Source organism: Hypomesus nipponensis, chromosome 23, assembly GCF_054491055.1.
Source record: "Hypomesus nipponensis isolate SF chromosome 23, ASM5449105v1, whole genome shotgun sequence".
Classification (NCBI taxonomy): Eukaryota; Metazoa; Chordata; class Actinopteri; order Osmeriformes; family Osmeridae; genus Hypomesus; species Hypomesus nipponensis.
The window spans coordinates 9,548,755-9,565,734 of NC_140383.1; the positions used below are offsets into that span (position 1 = coordinate 9,548,755).

The following is a 16,980-nucleotide window of genomic DNA, read 5'->3' on the forward strand; positions in this document are numbered from 1 at the left end:
CATCCACTCCTCAATGCAAGAATTCACACACAAGCCCGAGATAAAGTATTCCACAACTCACTCTCCTTTTCTCTTCTGCCACCTGAATACTAAAAAACGGTCCTCATGTGTGATTGCACCTTCAAAAATCCTCTAAAAAACCCATCCTAATTGGAACTGCACATGCACACAAAAGACTGCAATTTAGAGACCCCAAGCTGAGCACACAGAGAAAGCTTTCATGAGACGCCCAGGTAATTAACAAGACAAAAGCGTGTGGATGGATCAGATAGGCGGGGCTCAGCTCAGAGGCGCACGGAAAACACAGCTGTTTCTCCGACGAAATACCTCATCTCACCTGCGCCCTTTCTATAGGGCGGAGGGCCGATGGGTCAGGACCCTCAGCCAATCCGGAGTTTTGAGGAAGTAAGAAAAGAAACCTGTCGCCCAGTTTGCTCTACTGTGTGTCTCATACTCCTACACAGTCATGCTCACTCCCAGTACAGTGGAACTCAGTGAACACTACAGCTCGTTCTGTGTAATGAGGGGGCTGTAACATGTCAGACAACAGGTGCCAGTAAAGCACCAGCCACAGAACACAGACATATGGCGAATCCCCCCTTCTGCAAAGGTAACTGATGCTAACTCTGGATGGCTGGGGAAACAATTAAGCTGTGTAATCATCATTTCTGAGAGAAACCATTAAAGCTAATGGCAATCGTCTCACAGCCAGCAAAGGTATTTACTAACAGTCTAACGAGTCTTACATAGGGAGTAATGGCGAAAGCCGCTTGGAACATTGCATGGGATGGGGTTTTCATGCTGCAGCGCTGTGCTAGGTTGTAATTAGGAGTTGCGCCGCTAACTTGCCGATTAAGAGGTCAGAATATCCTCGCCCGCGTTCACAACACTAATGCAAGCCGTATGTGCTGTACCTTACACTCCGTCAAAACGACCCTCCCCCAATGGTCTCTCTCCAACCCACTCTGCCTCTGTTTCATCACATGCGCCCACACACACCGACATGGACGAAAAGCCATGATAAAAACTCCCACGGTCCCATTAGGGTGTCCGCGTCTCAGGGGAGCCGCCGCAGTGTCGCCGCAGGGCAGCAGGGGTGGCTTTGTGTCGTCCAGGTGGGCAGCAGGGTAGCTAGCTACTCCAGTCGGGGAATCCGCTCGCTCGGCTCAGAGACGATGCGAGCTGTCGATCGTGTGAGAGAACGCGAGCGGGGGTCAACGTTGCGCCGAGCCCAGCAGGATGTCTTTCTACACAATAACCCCCCACCTTCCCTCTCCAACACCTCCCCAGTAAGCCAATGAAATATTCATGTTTGCTCAGCATGTAAATACATGGCAATTAGGCAGGGATGATTCTTTTGTTTTCTGTGTGCACGTGTGTGTGTGTGTGGGGGGGGACGGGACGTAAACGGAGCATGTGCAGGGCGTTAGGATGAGGCTGCTTGTCATTTCTCAGACAGAGGGGGCACGACTGCTGCCAGCCTCTGGTCTGCTGAGTGGGCCTTGATCCTGTAGGTCTGACAAGGGACTTGCATCACCAGTGACAACTTGCATCAAAGTGAATGCCTTTTTTGGGGGGTAATTTTGATCAACTGTAATCTAACAGACTGTACCCTCTTTGGTAAATAACAATTGTGGTTTTTTGTGTGTGTTCAATTCCTTCGCTTTTTGTCGTTTGGACGTCTCATCACCAAGGCAGCAGCATTGCCATAGTGACCACTCCTCCAGCTGGAACGATGCTAGTGCCTCTGTAAGGTCAGGATGTTCACAGAGACACACAGACCATAGTGCCAGGAGTAACACTGCCCTCTCTCCCCTCTCCCCTCTCTTGCCCCGGGGGTGGTGGAAGCTCACAGACCCTTTGCACTGCTCCATCCCCGGGGAAGTGAGATACCTACCTACCTTCTCACATGCAGGTACAAACTGCAGAGCTGCACGGTGCTTTCTGCATCGTTTCTTCGGGGAAACGTATCTATCGCTCCGCCAACTGGTCGTACAAACACAATCAAACAAAGCAAACCAAGTAGGGGCTGCTCAATAATGGATCGTGCCCTAAATGGAAGTCAAGCTTGAATTCATTCGGAGCGCTTAGGGGGACAGACTCCAGTCTTAGCGAACCAGAGATTTCTTAACCTGCCCTCTCAAACGGAGGGAAAACATCAGCATAACCTTCCCACAGTATTACCATGCATTTCCATGCCTTGGGGCGCCTGTAGTGTGTGGCTCCAGCTGTCTGGGAGAAGCCCCGGGCCATGCAGTGAAAACAGACATCGACATGTCTAACTGATTAGAGATGAAAGCCATAGGATATTCTTGCAGTCAAACTAGTATTCAGTTTTGTCTTCCAAGAGAGGATGCACTGCACTCCCATAAGTGGCGATAAACCTTACTCGGGGCAATTCATCACCTGTTCATTGTACAGAAACGCTTACAAATACAACAATTTGGCTGGTTTAGTTGTGAGGAAAAACACTTGGGTATTTGTTGGTAATCAGAGATTGATTGATGCATTTGATTACTGTTCTTCCACACTCTTATATGGAGTTCAGGAACAAAACTGCAGACGACTACATTTTCATAGCTTATTTTAAAGATAACCGCTTTCAACTTAACGACCCTGCACTTCAATACCACCAATTCAGATATGTGTGCCGAAGGTAGTCAGCCTTCAAGCAATACCATCTTTAGACAGACATCAAAACTTCTTGTTCATCCTGTTGCCTAGTTACAGTATAGCTAGCTACCTGTGAACAACAGACTTCAAGAGATTTCCGGAGAGAATCCAGGACAAAGCTGGACAGGAGGACTGGAGTGAAGAGAGGGCAAGACTGGATCCAGCAGAAGGACTGGCAAGAGCTAGCCCTGACAGGACTGGAGGGAGGAGAGGGCTAGACGGGACAGAAGAACTAGAGAAGACAAGAGCTAGACCGACTGGATTGAGTCTGAGTTGCGTCAGGTAAGACAACACAGGATAACAGGAAACAACACGGGGGGGGGGGGGGGAGGGGGAGGGGGAGGACCCAGCGAGTGGACGGGTGCTTCAGAGAAACCCCGAGGGCGGCTGACCCTTCCTAGCCGTCTGTCTGGTTCCGGTAGGTGCAGTGTGCTACCTCCTCCGCTCTCGTGTCAGTGTTCAGACGCTCTGCCTGACCGCGCCCTGAGACGCTCTGCCTGACCGCGCCCTGAGACGCTCTGCCTGACCGCGCCCTGAGACGCTCTGCCTGACCGCGCCCTGAGACAGACAGTAAGGCCTGGGGATGTGGGGCGACACCCACCTGCTGATTCATTGCCTTAATACTCAGATGGCTGAGCGGTTAGGGAATCTGGCTAGTCATCAGAAGGTTGCCGGTTTGATTCCCAGCAATGCAAAATGACACTGTGTCCTTAGGCAAGGCGCTTAACCCTACTTGCCTCGGGGGGAAATGTCCTTGTACTTACTGTAAGTTGCTCTGGATAAGAGTGTCTGCTAAATGACTAAATGTAATGTGTAAATGTAATACTGAAGACACACACACACACTACAAAGCTGATATCTCAAAGGATTGGTCTTCCTTTTGTAGAGCAGAGGCCGGGAGAAAACCAAAATAAACAAACAAATAACAACATGGACAAGAAAGCAACTGAATAACGATGAATACTGAGACCTTTATTGGAATTCTATGCCGAAAATATAATTGTTTAAAAGACGAGAACAATGATACACATCTAAAAAGAACTCAACCACATCCTGCCAGACCACTGTAAGCATATCAGATTTGATTCCAAAACTAGGACTCGGAGGAGAAACCAGCATTCGTCCAGTTGCGAAGAAAGCACCACACACACACTTAACCACACATACGCATCCTCTAAGTTGTCTAACCAAACGGCTGTTTAAAAAATGCCCAGAAACGGCATTTACAATCCTTGACCTTTCAGTCTAAAAACAGGCTCTGAAATAACTTCAAATCACTGCAAAAGGTTTCTGGGGAAAAAAAAACTCAAGCTTGGATCAGATGCCTCCCAACCAAACGTGACACAATACACAGTAGATAGACAAGCTTCAATAGTGATCCAAACAAACTCGAGTTCCTGGAATCCACCTATTTCACTAAACACCACCACTAAGCTACCAACACAAAGCAGAGCACATACTGTACAGAGGCGCTTAACAACGTTGTACCGAAAAGAACACCACTGCCCTTCGGAGTGCTTTCATGTCATTTCACAGCAACAGAAGCACTATTTTCATCCCCCGGATATCTAGCAATATCAAGGCTGTTTTTAGAAGCATCATCCCCTTATGCCTAATCTAATTGTCAGTGTTGAATCCTGAGTAGACGGTTGTTGTCGCTGCTTCCTTTCACACTGGAACATCACACAGAACACGAGCAGCGGAGACCATAAGAACATTGGAGAACACTCCGGGTCTTTTGAGAAGAACACAGCATATGTTTGGACCCTAAGGGTGATATGTGACCCTATGGCTGACTGCACTGGAGAGCCTGTGGCCACAGTGGTTCAACTGGCTTCCCACAGTGCGTGTGGTCATGGGACCCAGGTGGGTGGACCTAGCCCTGCTGCGTGGCCTCCCTGCTGGCCTGCTGGCGGGCAGGCTCTCTCTGGCGGTAGTGGAACAGGCTGCTGGTGTCCAGGTCACTGGCGTACTTGATGGCCTCGGCAAACAGCTTCACCACCTGAGGGGAGGGGAGGGGAGGGGGGAGGGAAAGGATCGTGACTTGGAAGCCGTTCCCTGAAACCGTGGCCCCTTTGGCTCAATGTTTTTGGTCCGTCCCCCCCCGTCCCCGTCCCCCCCAGTCGGACCTGGTAGTTGGTGATCAGGGGGACGCCGTGGTCCACGGCCATCCTGCGGATCAGGAAGTTGTCCCGGACGAACTTGGTGTTGTTGTTGGGAAGGTTCACCACCAGGTCTATATGGCCCTCGTTGATCAACCTGCACACACATGCAAAACACACGAGGGGGAGGGGCGTTTGTGGGTTTGTAAAAGCAGCGCGCACGGCGTCTCCGTGTTTTCCGACGAGCCAGTCGTGTGCTGCGCGTGGTGAGCGCGCCCCGCCCTGGCTCTCGTCTCTGCGGTATCCCACCTGATGATGCTGGGAAGGCTGGCGTCGCCGCTCTCCTGGCTGGGCCAGCCCACGGGGGTGGCCGGGACGTCGTTGGCAGCGAGCCAGGCGGAGGTGGCCTCTGTGGCATACAGCTGGCGGGGGGAGAGACAGAGGGGCAGAGGGGGTCAGGGCTCTCAAACAGTCGCTCGTTGGGGCCTGACCGCGTCTTTCGCGGCGCAGTCGCAAATACGGTCGCTCGAAATCACGGGCGCCCCCAGGAGAACAGAGAGAGAGAGAGAGAGAGAGAGAGACGAGAACTTCATTACCCACCTTGAAGCCTTCTTCATTCAGTTGGTGTGCCGTGGCCAGGAAGTTAGGTCGGAACGAATACTGGGGAAACACAGAGACACAGAACCGGAGAGGGTAGACAGGGGCAAAGGGTCAGAGGTCAGCCGGCGGGAGGCAGGTGGAGGGTGGAACAGCCCTTGGTTGGGAATTCAGAGCTGAGCACTGATAGGCCTGCCCCCCTCATCCCGCCTCCCCCCCTGGCCTGATCAATAGCACAGCTTCCCGGTCACAGCGACTTAAACCGCGGCGGAGCAATCAAGCCTTTTAGACGCGTGACGGATTCCCGGTCGTGTTAGGCCCGCCATTACACCGCTGCCACTGGGAGAGACACAGCCTTGTTTTCCAATGGAGATTTCACGCCCCCCCAGCCCTACCTGCAGGGAGATTAGGAGAACACCGCAGCTGCCTTCGCAGACGCTGACCTTTGGAGTGCGGCGCATCTCCACGCCCACACACGAGCAGCGGGGGAAAAGTAAGTTTGAGAACAAAAGAAAGAAAGACAGCCACTCAGCGATCTTCTGCTGACTTGATGAGCGCCCACTTTTCCTCTCTCCGCTCCAGCCTCTCTCTCTCTCTCTCTCTCTCTCCGTTGCTTACTCACCCTGCAACCCCCCACCCCCCTCCCCCCGCACCGGGTCTCTCTCCAGCAGCCCGGTGTTTGTCTTTCTCTTTCGTCTCTCGCCCGCTGTGCATTCATCTCCCTCTCTGTATCCGTGGAGAGCGAGAGAGAGAGAATGAGAGCGTGGCCCTCGGGGGACCATTTTGGCACCATTGTCTTCCACAGTTGAGACGAACACGAGGCAGAATGGGACATGACAGTATTGACAGGTTCCCAGATGTCTTAGCAGCACTCGCCCCACACACACACACACACACGACTTGGCAGCCAAGGACTCATAATGGGACAGGGCTCTGCGCTGAGGACTGTTGACGTGTGGTAGCTCCACACAATCATGAGACATAACCGCTGTCAGCTTCTATCTGCTGCTCTAAGGACACAACATGCAGAGAGAGAGAGAGAGAGAGAGAGAGAGAGAGAGAGAGAGAGAGAGAGAGAGAGAGAGAGAGAGAGAGAGAGAGAGAGAGAGAGAGAGAGAGAGAGAGAGAGAGAGAGAGAGAGAGAGAGAGAGAGAGAGAGAGAGAGAGAGAGAGAGAGAGAGAGAGAGAGAGAGAGAGAGAGAGAGAGAGAGAGAGAGAGAGAGAGACGGGGGTGTCAGAGGACTGGAAAGGGATCATTTCAGAGCCTACCTTTTTCTCTTTCTAAGGAATGAAAATAGAAATGTTGTCCACCCCACCCCCACACCCCCACCTCCCCCCAACACACACACACACACTTCCACTGCACACACACACACACGGACATGGCAACGAAGGCGGCCACACAGCGACAATGTATGTCTTCCCCCCGATGGGACTGCACTGGGTGCCGTGGACGCAGCAGCCGTACGGAGGCTCCCCAGGGCGGTGTTGTGGCTGGTCGCAGGGCCCCCCCCGGGGGGCGGCCTGCCAGTCATCGCACCGCCGGCACCACGTCACGCACGGGGGCAGGGGCCGCTCACCACGGCGGCGGTGCACACGGCGCACTTTGAGACGCGAGGGGAGGGGGGGGGGGGGCGTCGCAACCTCTCGAACGGCCTTCCATGTCGGAGAGGGGCTCGCCTTGGGCTCGAGAGGAGCTCGTCCCTGTGGATTCAAACCACATTCGTGCTGCTGCGCGGACTTCCGAGCGACGGAGGGGGGGGTTAGACGGGGAGGACTGTCGGTTTTCTCAGTGAAAGTATCAGAAGTCTTTGAAATGCAAGCGCTGGCGGGTTTGTTAGTTTTTTTTTCATTTTCTTTTGTTCGTGCGGCGTAATCACAAAACGACCAAAGGGGAAACATTTCCCCTGCCTGGACACCCCCACGCACAGCCAGGCAGCGGCAGGCAGCGGCGTCGACGCACGGCGCCCCCGAGAAAGACCCGACGCTGCCTTCCTTCCCTTCTCTTACCTGGATCCCAATAAGAATGCCCTTCTGAGGCAGCTTGAAGCCTGTGGAGAGCATAGCCTTCAGGAAGGCTGAATAGATGTTTTGTCCAAAACAGGCCACCTGCGGACACAGAACCCCCAAACATGTCACCAACCTTTTCTGTGCGCGCGTGTGCGGTCCCTGTGTCTCTCTGAACGTGTGTGCCTGCAATACCTTGTTTTAGTGTGTGTGCGTGTGCACGTGTTGATCAAGGGCATACCTCTCCTGTGGAGGCCATCTCACAGCGCAGGACTGGGTCGGCATCATGCAGGCGGGGCCAGGAGAACATGGGAGCCTGTGAGGGGGGAAGGACACACCGCCACCACCAGGGCAGACACGTTAAGGCTGATGACGGACGCCTTCGTCGGGCCAAACCCACCGTGCGGCGGAGGAAACAGATCAAGGCCCGTTCACGGTCTCATTCATGGGCTCCTCGGGAGAGACAAAATAGCAGGCAGAGTTCACAGCAACAGGCCGACACATGCCAGGCCCCGGGGGATCGATCCTCGAGCGAGCCGTTTCAGAACGAGGCTGCCACCTACAGGCGGAGAACATCACCGCGGCCCCCAACGCGGCACGGGGATCGGCCGAGCGGCCACGCGAATCCTCTCGTTTTCTTTAGTCTTGGTTAATGTGGTGGGTGGGTGGGTGGGTGGGTGAGGGGGCGAGAAAGGGGAAAGAAAGTAGCAACACAGCGAAGCCGCCGACGTCTTATCGGTCTGCTTACTATTCCGAGGCGTCGACGGCCTGCTATCAGCGGCGCCGCGGTGGGAGAGGAGGGGGGAGGCAGTGCCCTCGATGACAGGGCAGAGTGGAGGGAGGGAGAGCAGAGGACAGGAGGGCACCGCGGAGGAGGGGGAGCGGAGGTTCTCGCCCACTCCCTCCTTATTGCGTTAGAGAGGTATCCGAGTGGCGAGCCACCCTGATTGGCCCAGTGTGGAAAGCCATTCTTATCTCCCCAATTAGAGCTCGACAGCTCCCATTAGCCTGCACTCACGCGGCAGAGGGGGGAGGGGGGAGAGGGCGTGAAGGAAGGAGGGGATGAGAGAGATGGATATGGGGGAGAGGGGGGAGAGACAGGTCAGAGCGTTATGCAGCTTTAACATCTATCACAAATAAAGGCCTCGCTAATGCTGAACAGAATAAAACAAATCCAAACAACCAAGCAAGACGGGAGATTTCTCTCCTCTGGTCCTCCTCACGAGCTATTCTGCGGATGCCACGGAAAGCCATTGACCTGCATTTTAAATGAGGACATTCAGTTATGTTTGGGGTTCAACAGATTGGCAGATTTTTCGAAATATCACAAGAGTCCCTTTTAAATCGAGTTCTGGCCTTCGGAGGCAGAGCTCAAACAACGAGAGAGCAGCATCGTCTGCACGTGACCCGCAGTGTACAACGTGCTGGATTCATCCTGTGGGAACGTTTTAAGCTTCTGCTAAAGAAGCAGACTCAAATGGTATTAGATTTAATGGAGGTCTTAGTTGGGCAGCGTACAACTGTTGTGTGGATGACATTTATGGCAACACACACACACACAAGCCAGACAGTAGAGAAAAGACTCATCCTTGAAGCAGGCTATCTCATCAGCAGTGAACGTGGGCAACGCTGGTGTTTGCATGCTAATGTGGAGACAAAGGGAACAGCCGCGCGCCACCAGGCCCTCGTTCATCTTCTTATTAGCGCTTCGTCTGAAAGTCACGCTGTTTACATAGGTTACAGCTCTCCGTCTTCCCCTCTCTCCCCCTCCCCCCCGCTAACGTGCACAGGAACGGGGTGGATCCCGGGGGAAATCTGTTCCATCCTTCGACCTCGAACGAGTGACAGGGCCAACTAGATCGGAGGAGGATACACCCTTGGCAGGGCGTGTGTGTGTGTGTGTGTGAGGGCCGGCCAGACGGATGGACGAGCGTCCACACCGACGCTCCGCGGCGCCCGACGGCCCGTGGATCCCCGTCAGGAGAGGACAGTGGTTGTCATGGTAACCCCCCCCCCCCCAGGCTCCCCTCTGGGGTCAGTACGTACGCCACAGATAAATTGGAATAACAAGCCCGAACGTAAACAATCCTATCGCCGGGCTCCAGCTGAGCCGCTCGGAGGAAGGAGGATCCCCACGAAAAAGAGAGAGAGAGAAAAAAAAGAGAAGAACAAAAGAAAAAACGGCCTTTAGTCTGAGACGTCAGCGACACCTGTATAACATGCAGCACGCGCTCCGTGTCCCTATCTCTCCCCTTCCACCGTCTCTCTCCCCCCCTCCACCACCTCCTAATCCTCGCTGGCAGAATGGAGTTGTCGAGGTAACGGCTGGGGTGGCTGTCTAGGGCTCCTCCCGGCCAGACCCCAGCTCCGGGGCTCTCTCTCCAGAGCCGTACTGCTGCTCCCCCAGACCCCAGCTCCTGGGCTCTCTCTCCAGAGCCGTACTGCTGCTCCCCCCGACCCCAGCTCCGGGGCTCTCTCTCCAGAGCCGTACTGCTGCTCCCCCAGACCCCAGCTCCTGGGCTCTCTCTCCAGAGCCGTACTGCTGCTGCCCCAGACCCCAGCTCCTGGGCTCTCTCTCCAGAGCCGTACTGCTGCTCCCCCAGACCCCAGCTCCTGGGCTCTCTCTCCAGAGCCGTACTGCTGCTCCCCCAGACCCCAGCTCCTGGGCTCTCTCTCCAGAGCCGTACTGCTGCTCCCCCAGACCCCAGCTCCTGGGCTCTCTCTCCAGAGCCGTACTGCTGCTGCCCCAGACCCCAGCTCCTGGGCTCTCTCCAGAGCCGTACTGCTGCTGCCCCAGACCCCAGCTCCGGGGCTCTCACCAGAGCCGTACTGCTGCGCTCGTGCTTGCGCACCCCGAGCCCGTCCTCCCCGGGCCTTCCTCTACGGGTGTTGTTGTTCAAGTTGAAAACTGAAACCGTGAAAAATTACACAACGGGGACTTGTTAGTCGAGAAAGCAAACTCGCTGCTTCTCAAACACTCTCTCGGAGCCGGGGCGAGGGAGGACCGGGGGGGGCTGGGGGGGGGGCAGATGAAACCCGTTCTGCTGGTCTCCCCGGGCGGAGGGAGAGAGGGAGTTTTGAAGCGGCTGCGGTCGGTGTTAGCCTGAAGGCCGAGGGAGGGGAACTGTTTGTGGCGGCCAGACGAGTATGTCTGGGTTGCGCGCCCGCGTGTTTGTGAGTCTGTGGGTGTCATTTATTGGTGCAGCGTAAGGTTTTCATGCCAGTTTTTTTGTTTTTTTTTGCCAGGCTACCTTGGAGATGGGAGACGCTAACACAGCCAGCGTTTAGTGTTTTGCTTGTTGGAGATACAATGTGCTGGGAGAGCACCAGGACACCAGGAGAACATGCGGCGCCAAACTAGAGTCAGCTGAGGCAGGGGTTTTCGCCACGGGGGGGGGGGGGGGGGAAGGCCTAACTCGTTATTTCAAAACAGTCAAATCTCCATCATACGAGCCACAGGGGGCGGCGGGGGAAGTGGAGGGAGGGCGGGCGGCAGTTCCGGAGGCAGCGTCGAGTACCCACCCTGTGAGCAGATCGCCCTTTCCAGTCCCGGCCCCCTCCATTAAGGGCTGGGAGTCGAGTCAGTATCATTGACTGCCGGTAAACGAGCCAGTCTTTTCATCCGGGGGCCCACCAGAGGATTCACCGCTCTGTTTAATATTCTGCTTGACGGCGGGCCGGAGATTGGAAACCTGGAGCCAGGCGGGAGGAGGGGATTATACCTGCTCCACTGCCTCCCAACCATCTCCATTGTGCCACTACTCCTTTGTAATTATATAGGAAATTACTTTGGGAGAAAACACTGTGCATTGAAGCAGCTGGCTCTCTCAGTGCTAAACATTCTAAACGAGCTGCTTGAAAGCGAGCAAAACTGTGAACACACCCGCCTGCCGTTCTCGCCTGCCTTTACCCCACTCGGCAAGGAGCTGTGTGGTCCTAATTGCTACCCTCGTCCATAATTTCCCATGGAAGGTTCAACTTTCAATACCTGTTGCCAGTCGTATTGTGTCTAATGATATTGTACATCTGGAACATTTAGAGCGTGGGCGGCCATCTTACAACCTGTGCCCCGAGCATACCAGCAATAGGCCGTTCGGAACGGACGCGGTCATTAAAACGGCTGTGCCAGGTCACTACAATGGGCGGAAATGACAAACGAAGAGGTGGGCATTAATTAGCTCCAGGCTTTACTTTTCCCTCTTTAGTCTGGAACAACGTGGAGAGACAATGGGAGCAGTTCCGCCATACCTGACATCACTGTACTTTGGACACTACCTGACTCCTCATTGGATGCTCCAGGGCCCTATCGTAGTGTGAGGTTCCTGGGTTACTAGGTGGACTCACGTCGAACCCAGTTGTTGGGCAGAAAAAAGCCCCCTACAGGTTGTTTGGAGGCTAATCGTGTTAAAGAACTCAGGGTGTTTTAGGAAATTCCTCTCAGACAATGGTAGGACTTTCAGCAATGGCTCTCTCTCCCACATTAGGGGGTCTACTCACCTTGATGCCCACAAAGTCGACAGGGATGATGGGGTTCTCCAGGGAGGGCAGCGAGGCCTCGTCCAGGGGCTCGCCCACCATCACCTTGGTGGCCACGTCGATGAAGTCCACCCCGATGGTCTTGGAGACGAAGGGGAAGGAGCGCGAGGCGCGCAGGTTGCACTCGATCACCTGGGAGGAGAGACGGGGACACGAGTCACGCGGCGGTGTTTTCGCCGTTTTTTTCTTTCGACTAAGCCACGCGCTAAGACACCAAACGGCAAACAGAATGCGTCGCGGAAAAACCCCATTTGGCCTCTGTGAGCCGCGCGACCATTCGGACCGCGCGACAGCTCGGGCCCCCGAGAGGGGAAACGGCATCTGTCGACAAACCCGGCTGTGAAAATGTCTAATCCGTTATTTCGGTCACGCTCTGGGAAGCGGTTCCTACCATGACGTCATTGCCTTTCACCAGAAACTGCGTGTTAAACGGGCCTGAAATCTCAAACGCCGTGGCGATCTTCCGAGTGGCGGCCTTGACCTGCGAGTAAAAAGAGACAGAAACAAGATACGCATGTTTTTTCTTCTTCCGTATCCATGTCTATGAGTATGCAGAGTGGCCGTGGATCAGATGAATCACAGCACGGTAACGTATAAGCCTTCAGTGTTTGTCTCTACACCTTGTGAATACCAGTTGAAACCCTCAGGAAAGCTGTTCATGTCACCATATCAATCACGGCGAGAAAACTTCACCGCGACACCTTGCCGGCACCGAGCGCGGCAAGACTAATCTACGTGGCGCGGGCGGAATGGGTGGCATGTCCTTAAAGATAATAAACCAGCGTCTTGGTCAGTGATGGATCCGGCTGGATCAGGACCGGGGCTGACCTTCTCCAGCGCCCCCTGGCTGATGGACTGGGTGGGCAGCATGAGCGTGGCGTCTCCAGAGTGGACCCCAGCATCCTCCACGTGTTCCGTTATGGCATGGACCAGCACCTGGACACACGGGGCAGAACAGCCAGGTTAAGGCCTTAGGCTACAGTAGGTCTGAAGTACACTGAGGTACCGATATTGGTGTTCCGAACACTTGTCGTACCAATGGGAGAAGACCTAGCTAACGCACGTAGCGACGTCATGGGGCACAGCTCTGAATTTGAATCCTAACATGTAGTGAAAGAAAGAAAAAAAAAAAAAACGACAACAAAAACACCCACACAAACAGAAGCAGGTTGTAGCCTGATCTCTTCCCAGCTCCTGGGAGGTGTGCTTCTCCCGACAGTAATAACAGATGAACTCCCTGCCTCTCACCTCCCCCCCCCCCCTCGCCCCGATGAAAAGGAGTGGTGTTTCGATGAAGGCGCTGTGTCATTAGCACATTTAAACAGCCGCTAACCGCGGCGTTCATTAGCACTCGTCTGATGAAGCCTGTCATTAATATGGGGGAGGGCACGCACACGGCTCCCTGACTGCTCCCACGGCCTGCCTTGAACAACCAGGACTGTTTGGCATTCCATCAATGGGTGGATCAGTAAAGTGGGAGATAAAGAGAAAGAGAGGACGGAAAGAGGGAGATTGGGGTTGGGTAGAGAGAGACAGAGAGAGACAGAGAGAGACAGAGAGAGACAGAGATAGAGAGAGATGAAGTGTGATATCGCTACAATGAATAGAAACTTGAAGGAAACCAAAGTTGGTCTCTATGCTAATCCTCTGCCGTTTCTTATCATCTGCATGCCCCGCTTGTTATGTATCCGAACCACAAATCCCCGGGAAGGCCAACAGTGGTCGACTGACCAAGTGAGCTCCTGCAAATCACACGCCATTCCCTAGTCGCTCTGGATAAGAGCGTCTGCTAAAAATGACTAAATGTAGTACGCGGAACATTATTCCGTCGTTTTACGGCAGCGGTTCCACTCGAGGCGAGCAAAAAGGGATGTGGTAGATGAACAGACGGTCTCAGGAGTGCGCTGCAAGTCTCTGGGCTGCCCATCCAGTGAAGACTGCCCATCCAGTGAAGACTGGCCGGCCAGTGAAGACTGCCCATCCAGTGAAGACTGGCCATCCAGTGAAGACTGCCCATCCAGTGAAGACTGGCCGGCCAGTTGACAGCACGCCGGCCCATTTGACACGGCGGGATCACCTTTCTCTGACACGGCAGTTCTACAGTAGGAAACCATGGCCCCGAGGCTGCCCCGGGTCACTGGATCCTGACAGCACTCACTGCTAACCACTCACGGAACCCAGCCCAAACGAGCGCACACACACACACACACGCGTACATGAACAGACACGCACAAACACACGCACGCACAACTCCAAGGTCATATGAATTGCAAAAGTACTCTGGGGATAAACATGCCGGTGCTGCCTTTGAAAAATTCAGCGGCCGACAAAACATGCCTGGGAAGAGAATGACTTCATATCTGAGGGAGATATAATCAAGTCGAAAAGATTTCATGAAAAAACTTTGACATTTTGCGTTCTCTGGCTTTCAATAATTTTTTTTTTTTACAAAATCCCTTCCTCCGGATCCCTGTCTGCCAATCTTGCGACCACTGCTGTAATGTCTTTCACAAAGCGATGGAGGCCATTCTCTCCACCCTGATCATCCGTACATCTCTCCCTCCAGCAGACGGATCGGATCCAGGCTTTAACACGCCCACGCGACACGACAGTGTGAACGCAATACGGAATCCCAGGCCCGAAAGACATGGTGTGGAAGCGCGTGTGTGATGGGACGAGGCTGACTCAGCTCAGCAGGGCTGTGCCGCGGGCGGAGGAGGCCTCACCTTGCCCAGCCTGGCCACGGCGTCCACCTCCACCTCCCGGGCTCCTTGGATGAACTTGGTGATGACCACCGGGTGTTCCTGCGGAGGGGGGGAGCGGAGCACAGATCAGGGCACGCACACACTCACTGGGGGGGGGGGGGGGGGGGGGGGGGGATGTGAGGCCGGAGAAGGAGACAGAAGCTCTGGATGTGTGTGTTGTGTCTGTGCTGGCCCCTGACAGACAGGTGTCTGATGCTATGTGCTCTCAGCAAAGGTCAACCCAGGTCTCTCAAACACACACACACACACACACACACGAGTGAGCACGCCTTCACGAAAAGAAAAAACACCAGTGGGCCATTTCCTCTTTTAAGAGGCGCTGTTTGAATGGCAGTCGGTGAAGGGAAAGGAGGCTGTTGAGTGCTGAGTGTGAGTGTAGGCGGATGTGCATGCGGCAGAGTGTGCGTGTGCATGTGTGTGTGTGTGTGTGGGGGGGGGGGTCGTCAGGCGAGGCTGTCTGTGCCCACCCAGCTCGGGGCGCGAGGCACGTTGTGGGGCCAGGTGCACCAGTGCCACCCAGAGGGAGATGGTAGGCGGGACGTGTAAACAAAACAAGCGCTGCCCCCAAGTCATGCCAGCCAGAGGTACAAGCTTATTGAGCATCGAGAACTGCAGAAGTGTGTGTTTGGGTACATTTTGGGTATATCCACGTGTGTGTGTGTGTTAAAGGTCTCTTTTTTTTGTATGACTTAACTTTCGCGTAGATATGTGTGACCACAGTTGTGGGAGGTTATAGGTAAACTGTAGGGTCTATTATCTGCAAAAGCATTCTACTGTCTTTGTGGCCAGTCTGGAAAAAAAAGTTGAAATGTAAAACACATTTTTGAAGTATCACTGACTTGATAATACGTATGGGCTTGTCATGAGTTTGGGTCTTTAGGATTCAGTGAGTGGAGCCCAATGCGAGCTGCAGCATCCAGAGAGGGTCCATCTCCAGGGGCCCTGAGCAGCCAGCTGAGAGGAGCTGCACTGAAACCCAGCGTGGACCGCAACACACAAGCCACACAGGGAAACGCAGAGAGACAGACAGAGAGACAGACAGAGAGACAGACAGAGAGACAGACAGAGAGACAGACAGAGAGACAGACAGAGAGACAGACAGAGAGACAGACAGAGAGAAGAAAGGGAAAACGGGGGGGAAGAAATCGATCGTACCCCTGGGCTACAGAGGCCCGGGCGCAGGTGAGGAGACCATTAGCAACAGACAAGAGAGCCTGTTTGTTTACTCTGCTGTCGCCCCCCGCCCCCCCCCCCCCCCGCCCCTCCCCCCCGAGAGATACAAAGCACATGTGCTCGTGTTCCCGCGTTCTGTGTGCTTTCCCTCTTCCTTTATCTCCGCGTCTCCTGCCACGCGTCTCACGAGGTCTCGGCTGAAGGAGCCGCGCGTGTTCATCGGGCCTCGGGTAAAAACGGCGTGACTCTGAACACGCTTCGGGGCGTGCGGAGTGGGTTGGGGAGAGAGATCGAGGTGAGGGCTTTCAGACCTGAGGGTCGTTCAGCCCCCCCTCGCCCCCAAAGCTCACCTGCGACACCTGAGTAGCCTCCTCCAGGAAGCGCTTCATCTCCTCCTCGCCGTACACGACGTTCATCGCTGAGCCACTGGCAGGGGAGGAACACCGGAGAGAGAGAGAGAGAGAGAGAGAGAGAGAGAGAGAGAGAGAGACAGAGACAGAGACAGAGACAGAGACAGAGACAGAGACAGAGACAGAGAGAGAGAGAGAGAGAGAGAGAGAGAGAGAGAGAGAGAGAGAGAGAGAGAGAGAGAGAGAGAGAGAGGGGGGGAGCCGAGACAAAAAGAAAGTTTGTTTGATCAATAGCTGATATCTCCCAGTTGCATCATTACCAGGAAGAAAAGGTTTAGTGCAGCAGCCAAAACAAAAACCAAGCGAGAGACGGAGAGAAGACAAGAAACGAGAAAAGAGGAGAAGAGAGAAGAGGAGAGGAGCTATTTAGGTCAGCCACCACTCCGGGCTCCTCACAGTAAGTTTGATTTCAGAGCTTAGACGAGAAGAAAAAAGGGCTAAACACCTCTTCTTTGTCTTCTGCTTTTGTGCGGCTAGTTGGGTGCCCACCTGCTCCAGACACATGACAGGTGGAGAGGGGGGGGAATAGCAGCAGCCTCTGTTACAGTGCACTGCCTCCCACACATGGTTCAGAGCAGTTAGGCTTCAGAGACACGTACTGTCCAGGCAGGCGGGGAGAAAGTCTGGCTAGCTACTTCAGTAAGTGTTAAGACACAGTCAAAGAAGCCGCCTCGAACCATTAACTAACACGCCAGCCTGGCACTACAGCTTTCGGGG

The 16,980-nt window shown here is 54.4% G+C and overlaps 1 protein-coding gene across 1 annotated transcript in view; it reads right to left on the bottom strand.

Annotated features, from left to right (window-relative positions):
• Positions 1 to 3,624: 3,624 nt before the first annotated feature.
• Positions 3,625 to 16,980, bottom strand: part of cps1 (carbamoyl-phosphate synthase 1, mitochondrial) — a 30,633-nt gene continuing 17,277 nt past the window's right edge. The window contains exons 28-38 of the mRNA XM_084688624.1: positions 16,204 to 16,279; positions 14,642 to 14,719; positions 12,744 to 12,851; positions 12,307 to 12,396; positions 11,877 to 12,047; positions 7,621 to 7,695; positions 7,383 to 7,481; positions 5,376 to 5,435; positions 5,085 to 5,197; positions 4,803 to 4,932; positions 3,625 to 4,675 (exon numbers count right to left, since the gene is read on the bottom strand). Coding sequence (XP_084544750.1) covers positions 4,550 to 4,675; positions 4,803 to 4,932; positions 5,085 to 5,197; positions 5,376 to 5,435; positions 7,383 to 7,481; positions 7,621 to 7,695; positions 11,877 to 12,047; positions 12,307 to 12,396; positions 12,744 to 12,851; positions 14,642 to 14,719; positions 16,204 to 16,279 — 1,126 coding nt within the window. The 3' untranslated portion in view covers positions 3,625 to 4,549. The remainder of the gene's footprint in view (positions 4,676 to 4,802; positions 4,933 to 5,084; positions 5,198 to 5,375; positions 5,436 to 7,382; positions 7,482 to 7,620; positions 7,696 to 11,876; positions 12,048 to 12,306; positions 12,397 to 12,743; positions 12,852 to 14,641; positions 14,720 to 16,203; positions 16,280 to 16,980) is intronic.